This window comes from Branchiostoma belcheri, unplaced genomic scaffold (genome assembly GCF_001625305.1).
Source record: "Branchiostoma belcheri isolate BF01 breed outbred unplaced genomic scaffold, Haploidv18h27 scaffold294, whole genome shotgun sequence".
Lineage (NCBI taxonomy): Eukaryota > Metazoa > Chordata > Leptocardii > Amphioxiformes > Branchiostomatidae > Branchiostoma > Branchiostoma belcheri.
In genome coordinates this window covers 100,162-108,131 of record NW_017803903.1, presented here as the reverse complement: position 1 = coordinate 108,131, position 7,970 = coordinate 100,162, and the positions used below count along the sequence as shown (strand labels likewise).

Sequence of the window (7,970 nt, the reverse complement as noted above, 5' to 3'; positions counted from 1 at the left end):
AAAAACTGACCGCTATGGCCGAGTGACCACTATACAAAGGTGACCGCTAGTACAGGTTTGACTGTATGCCCAATTTTTTTTTAAATCAAGGGAGCTAATACCATTTTTTATTAGATTATGAATATTTGTCCAGGGGGGTATGTTTATTCCGGGGGGGGGGATGTTTATTTGGCAGATGAGAGTAACATTATCCTTGCGCAAACAAAGAACATGGCGCACATAACACCACCCGCATAAGTGTGCCGCCATGTAGAGGCGTGGCATTCCCACGGCGGCAGCCCTGTGATGAAGACATGTAAAGGTGGCATTCTTTATTAAAACATTGTTGTTTGAGAGCTTTTGTCTTCTTTACATTACTTTATTTTATAACATAAAACTTAAGTAGTTAACTAGAAGAAAACGTAATAGATATAAGTAGCAGATTTGAAGAAAATGATAACTTGGAAGTGTTGCCACTTGAATACTGATGGCGCCACCTGGCTTTTGACTCAGGTGGCAACATGCGCCACCTGGCTGAAAAAAGTATTTCGAGCCCTGGAGTGCTTGCTTTGTAACCGGGAGGTCGTGAGTTCAAACCCTGGCCGGGTCCTACCAAAGACTTTAAAACTGGTACACACTTCTTTCTCTGCTTAGCACTCAGCACATATGAGAAAGAGTGTGGGAAGGTCAAACACACAACACTACCAGAGGACTAGCCCCCTGCATCGATGTAGTGCCTTGCACAACTGTGTGTCACCCAAGGGCTACAGAAATGGATATGGGCACCACCCTACGCTCAGCATAAGGGCATAAGGGCACGGGAGACCTTTCCTTTCCTTCCCCATAAAGTGGATCTGTACAAAATAGTAAAAGTAGAACATTCCAAAATAATGTTTGTCCAAAGAGTTATTTGTTTAAAGTTTAAAACCTTCCCAATTTGACAATTCCAAATAGATTGTTCCCCTTGGTTAAGAATGGACTTTTCCATTGGCCCCATGTCCAGGGGTATTTACCAACACTACCTCCATACCAAATTTCATTTGGCCCAAAATTGAAGAAGTTTAATCGATTTTAAAGAAATGGCATAAGAAGAGGAAACATGAGTAAAAGCAATATTTCAATCCACATTTAAGGTATAGACTGAAGTAATGAAACCACCATAGATATTGGGAGACTTTTGGTATGTCTAGGATAGATTAACTGATCATGAACAGATCAAACATTTATAGGGAAGAACACTGGGCTATATGTACTATAGGTTATTGCAAAATTAATAGTACTTTTCCACAAAAGATGAAGAGCAAGAGATGGTAAACAACTGAATCTCATCCTGCATACAAAATCATGACTTGAATGACGTCCAAAATTGTGACAACGAGCATGTTTGAGAAGTTTCCACATGCTGTGCTGGTAGATTCAGTACCAAGGACAGTTCCACCAACATGGCAGAATGGTCTAGTGTTTGGCTCAGACCCAAGAAGTCCCCGGGTTCAAATCCTGCCCGATGTCAACGATCTCGTGCCCTTGGGAAAGGCACTTAACATGACTCTGCTCAATTCACTCAGGTGTAATTGAGTACCTAGCTTTGGTTAGGGACGTCCCTCGGATAGGACGTTAAATAGAGGTCCTGTGTTGGAGAGAGCCACACCCCACGCACGTTTAAGAACCCACCACACTTTTAAAAAAGAGAAGGGTACCTTCCCGGTGTGGGTGGTTCAAACCTTAAGAGTCCAGTCTTACGCAGCTTGTACTTACATTTTACAAAACTGCTGTGTAATGCCTATAAAGGCAGTTTTCTGGTTACGCAAAACAAAGTTGAACAAACAAATCACTCCTCTACATAGCAGTGCAGGATAATACTGTTATGACATTGTTTAGGGCTATTCTTATTTAGATTTCTCTGAGGATGGGAGTATGTATTCTGAGACTCTTTTTTCCTTCTATGAAAGAATACCTGAAAAAAAAGAAAAAAATGGAAAAATTGAAATAGAATTGGGAATAAGAGAGATAATTGAAGACTGATTATAAGTTAGAAACGTCTTGGATAGATTCCATTAGCCAACACTCTACATTGTACATGTACCTCACACAACTAAAAGCCTCATACAGTCATTTACAGTCATTTACTGCGATACAACAAAAGAATGCAAAATTACCCTTCCTCTTGTAGTCTTTTATTGGAACTTTTCCATTAGAGCCCATGTACGTGTGTGACTTGATCTCCACACAATCATAAAACCATTTTACTACCTGTCATAGAAAAGAGAGCATGTATTTAGTACAGGTGGCAGGTAAAGCCATGTACTGCAAGCTTACATTTTATTGCCTCTACTCAAATATTTACACTACTGTCTAACTGAGTTGATGAGGGATTTTTTGTTAGTACATGTAGGTTGCAGAGACTTTTTAAAGATGAATTTCTGGCACCATTACATGTACAATAATGTGGAGATTAAGTAGAACTGATGCAAATATATGTACATGTTGGTTGCAGCTATACCGGTACGTGCACGTATAAGCATGTACATTGTACATTCTCGTGTTGTGCTACTTTGTTTGGGGACCTCTTTTTAAACTTGGCAAACCTTTAAAAGGAATTGTCTTAGTCTTGTATTATCCCAGATTAGTAAAAATGGGAAATTGAGCTTTTAAAATAGTTCAGCTTTGCAGAGGCCCTTGTCATACTTACAGGGGTTCTGACTGAGTTGCACAGTGTCATTTGTAATGTCAAAATTAATGCATTAACTTAAGTGTTACAAGTAGAAGGATAAAATGCATGTCACAACAAGAATTCAGAGATTTAATACCTCCATGAAATACATGTATGTTGAGTTTATGTAAATGTTTTTTTGGGGTTTGGCTTATTCATTATGGAAATAAGGTCATGATTACCATAATCTAGTTAAATTATTGGTTATAAATAATGTAATTGTTAACTCAAATTGCAATATTTTGCTTGTGAAATTTCTATCTTTTGGCAATATTTCAAGTCAACATGTCCTACTTAATTATGCAAATGACCTCTATATTAACATACGACCTACCAACATACTAAATATCATCACAATCCATAAAGGCGTTCTGAAGTTATGCTGACTACAAATGTGCGGAAACACAGACAGACAGACACGCCAAAAACAATACCTCCATTTTTCATGGAGGTAATAATTGTTAATGTGAAGTATGGGAAGTGGTTTCATACAAGTGGATAGAGTGGATACTATTTTTATCCTCTCTGCTATCATTATAGAATCCATTGATTACAGATATATATATCGATCATTCTCCTGCTTTAAACATGGAAACGATTTGCTGTGTTCTTTAAGGTTATATACATGTACACTAAGAAGCATCAGATAATCAAGGACCCCTCAGTCTCTATACACGTCATATAATGTCTAATGATACGTGTACTTAGGCCACACCAATTTGATTTCTTGGTTAACGGATTCTCTCGCTTCATTTTTTTCTGATTTGCAAATAAAAATAAAAATTCAGAATCAACTGCAAAATGCTCATATTTTGCCCTGAATAGTTGAAAACAGTCCTTTTCTTCCTAGTTGTTACAGTTATTCCATCTTTCAATGCAATGGTCTCATTAAAAGTTCAAAATTCATTGTTCATTTTGAACCAGCCTGGTGTGTTGACTTCATGATGCCTAGTCCTGTTTTTATTTTTATTTTTTTTCGCCCGCTCGCTCCTTTATATTTCTAGAAAAGTCCGTTAACCAAGAAATTAAATTTGTGTGGCCTTAGTCTATCATAACAGCAGTCACAGCTACTTAAAATTCAACACATAGAGATAGTCTCCAAGCTGTCTGGCTAATGGATATTTAATAGTTTCACCTACTGGTAAACTGTTCAAACTACAAGCTTATGATGAAAGACAAAAATTGCTTTATAATTTATGGCCTTTCAAAAAGCTTTTTCAAGCTGGGCTATGAGTATGAGTACATGTTTGATGGACAGTCAAAACTTAAGTACTGAAAGTTCTTCACTTCACTTCTAATTGTTATATTACTCATGGAAAAGTGTCTCATCGGGATTGTTACAGAATGATATCTTTTAGTTACTTTAAATATGACATTGTGGTCAAAATGTGCTGCAAATGATGCTGATAATGATGATTAGCTGGAGTTTACCGATGAAATGTAGAATTTAGGTAAACATGTAGCATTTGGGTTTATCCCAAATTTTTTTAAACAGGACTTCTGTCAGGTTTTGCTGACATGCTTTTATCTTTACCTTTGCCAAGATCTAGAAGGTTATGTTTTCAGGGGCGTTCGTGTGTCTGTGTCTGCGTGTGTTTGTGTGTGTGTTTGTAAACACGATAACTTGAGATGGACTTGACGGATTGTCTTGATATTTGGTAGGTGGGTAGGTCTTGATGAGACCTCAAAATGATTAGATTTTGAGCCATCTGGCAGCTTGTCAAGGTACTGCAGCAGAACTTGGCATTCTTCATTAAGATAAGACTGTCCTTTGGTGTAGAATATGATCAACAGATATAATTCATGCAATTTAGGATCCTATTTGCATAATCACGAGGATTGATATCTAAGATAATTTCTGAGTCATAACGGATAATATCATTTGGCGAAGGTATGATATTGTGGAAGTCTAGTTAAGTTATGTTATCTCACTTATAGACTGTATGCTGCACCTAAAATTTTAATATACAAATTCTACCTGTTCCAGAAAATGACTGTGGAACCCTGTATGATACGTTTGTACTGGCAGGCTACAAATAATGTGTATAGCAGTATACAATGTATGGTGCAGGACTGGTGAATAATGTATCACCTGCCAGCCATGCCCACCAGACACATGTCAGCATTGACCTTGAGGTTTGGAGTGACTGCACAAGGTCGCACCTGAGTGGATTCGTGCTGGGAATTAGCAGCTGGAATTCCGGATGCGGGAGTCAATCTCATTGCTGCATTACGGGATCGCAGACGGCTTACGGCACTTTGTTATGCATGAAAATGGGACCTGTTGTATAACCTGTCTGATTATGTTTTTGATGTTTTGTTATATAACAGAAGAAGGTAATATCTGAAAGGTTTATCTGAAGTGTAACCGACACTGTTAACTGTTACCTGTTCCGAATTGTTTATGTTCTTGTTGTGAGGGCCTAGCCCTTTATAATAGCCTCGTGCTAGTTGGGCAGTCCTGGCTGTATAATACATGTATACAATAATACTATGTCTTATAGAGTCTAATAAATCAAATCAAATCAAAGGTGGGTCAAGTTCTAAAACTTCAGGAAATCTAAAATTTGAAATTACAAAACTTGTGCAGAAGATAGCTAGAAATCCTAAATCTAATGTAGAAAAATCTAAAATCAGAAAAACTTATGACTTAAATTTTAAACTTTTCTATACTTACATGACTGTATAGACTGAAGCATTACACACAACCAGTGGGTTTTTACATCCAGCGATTGTGAGCGTCTGTCACCTTTTCAGGGCAGCAATGACTGGTGCAGATCTGTACTGCAGCTAGGCATTGCTGCTGCAATATTACGAAATTGGTCCTATAAAGGAGTGTTATCATTAATATATTGTGAAAAGATTGAAGAATCTTTAGACTGCCAATTTTAGACGGCTCCTTTATTACAGGATGATCACATTTATTAATTGTATGTATCACGAAGTATATTGTTGAATTTGCTCAACGTGGGTCCAGCACTGCAAACTATGCCCTGTCCCTGTTACTTATATGATGCTGCAGTTACTGTATGTTTTCAAATATTTGTAATTTATTTTCTTAGTCTTCATTGTGTCCCTTTTGGGGCTACAGTATGTTTGAAACTTAAAACCTCCCATTCAGTGTTACCATGAAATCAAATCCACACACTTTATTTCTAGGTGCATACATTTTCTACAATGTCAGGAGTTTCAGATAGCATGACCCCATATTGTTGCCTGATTTATTTTTCGTTCACCAACTAGAAATAAAGTAGTGTAGATTCATGTTATTTTTGCATGGATTTAATGCCATGATAGCACTGGAAAGGAAGTTTTCACAGTGTTTTAAGTTTGACTCTTCAGAGACTTTATATCCAGGTGCTTGATTTTTTTTTCTACCTGGCTGTCTGATGTTATTTCCTGGTGTTTTCCCTGGGTTACAGGTTCTCCTGGAGTTGTCGAGGCTGATTCTGGCAGAGCAGAGCTCCCTGCCTGTCATCATTAACAAGGTCCTGATGCACACCCAGTCTCTGCTGCAGTGTCAGAGGTGCCAGGTTCTGCTCTTGGACGACACCTCCAAGGTAGGGAACACATCTTCTTGCATGCAGTTAGCTCTGGGTTAGGTCTAGCCTGGATATGGCTTTTAGCTTTTAGTTGCTTCTGAGTCTGGATGCCAGACCATTTCCAGGGTCTACACCAGGCAGCTTTCTGACTCTACAATCAGTCAATTGCCCCCAAGGAAATTGTAACAACAGCCCCCATGAGTTAGACCCTGAGACACTGGCTCACACAGGGCCTACATGTACATTTGTAGCATGCTATGGGTGTGGTATCAAGGCTGCTTCCCTGCCAGAAAGATACAATGTATGTCCAGACTCAGTTTGTTTGGCAGAGGAGTGACTGAAGAAGCTAATATTAATCTTAAAAAAGCTGGCATCCAGGCTAGACCAAGTCATGCCAAAGATAAATGGCATGCAGCTTTTCCTAGAGCACTGTTATGGGAAAGACTTTGAAGTTGAACACACTCCACTACCAGTGGACAAGACTTCTTCTGTACTGTAGTGCTTGTACAACTGTACATGTGTGACACTGTTGATATGATGGGTACTGAAGGGCCAGACAATTTTTTGGTATACATGTACTTGATGGTCTATCAAAGAATTTCAAAGTGTTTTGGATATCTCAGAGTCTACTGTACCCCTTTAAATCTTGGTGTTGTTCTGTACCAACATGTATCATTCCATCTTTCATGTTCTCCTCTGATTTTCTTGTGATTACTCCGTTTGTAGACTAGTGTTTTTCCTGATTTGTGTGCTTACGTTGATGAGACTTTTCTCTGTCCTGTGACTACTGTCTGTAACATGGCCAGTTCCCGGTCAGCTCTCTCTTTGTGGGTCCTGCGCCCAGGAGGAGGTCACCCAGGTCATCCAGGTCTGGTCAGGCAAGTTTCTGGTCGGGCCAGACAAAATACATTACTGGTTTAACTGTCAACTGCTGATAATCTTCAAAACCTCAAGCACAATTTAAAGAAGCCACTTATCGTAAAGAGTAAGGCAACATACATATTTCCTTCACAGTCTGGTCTCTGGGTTGACATATTGAAAAAGTGACAGTCACCTGTTACAGAAACAAAAATGTATGACATGTCAATCCTCCAACAAATGTTAGCGTTGTAAGTGTTAACAAAGAAACAAACAACAAACCAGTTCCTGAAAATAAACTCTTGATTTCTTTTGTCTGGCTTTGTGGGGGTACAGCGCCACCTGGCACAGTTCCGGGGAATTGCATGAACACGTGATGTTGTCAGCCATTCAGTGCTGACTCATTGGATGAAGTCAAGACTGAAAGACTTTAAGATGTCATGTGCCATTGCAAGAATCCGCATCCTGGTACTTCTGAGTTGGTGCAATTTTATTTCAGCTAAATGGGCAAACCAGCATCATCAGAAAATGTTTTCATTACAACATTCCAAGAACTTATCTACTGACAGTTTGATCCATGTGACTGATAGCATTTCTTCTCAGGAAGAAACTTTCAAAACCTTTTTTTTTAATGCTTTACCAGACTTAGATTTTAAAAATGCTAATTTTTCTCCTTACTTACAATGCCCAACTGGTACTCAGTTGCATCCATGTTAAACTAAGTAATCTGTTACTGTTTGGCCCAAACTGTCTACTTATGTTCTCAGTACTTTCTTCAGTTGCATACCTTTCTTTATATGTTTTCAAATATTTATAGTTTCATATAGAAACATGCTGTGGAATGATTCATTTGGTCTTATAACTACTGCATGCTGTCTGTC

The 7,970-nt window shown here is 38.5% G+C and overlaps 1 protein-coding gene across 1 annotated transcript in view; it reads left to right on the top strand.

Annotated features, from left to right (window-relative positions):
* The window catches only part of LOC109473216 (dual 3',5'-cyclic-AMP and -GMP phosphodiesterase 11-like), a 71,933-nt gene that overhangs the window by 41,154 nt on the left and 22,809 nt on the right, over window positions 1–7,970 (top strand). The window contains exon 5 of the mRNA XM_019773091.1: window positions 6,112–6,249. Within this exon, the coding sequence (XP_019628650.1) occupies window positions 6,112–6,249 (138 nt within the window). The remainder of the gene's footprint in view (window positions 1–6,111; window positions 6,250–7,970) is intronic.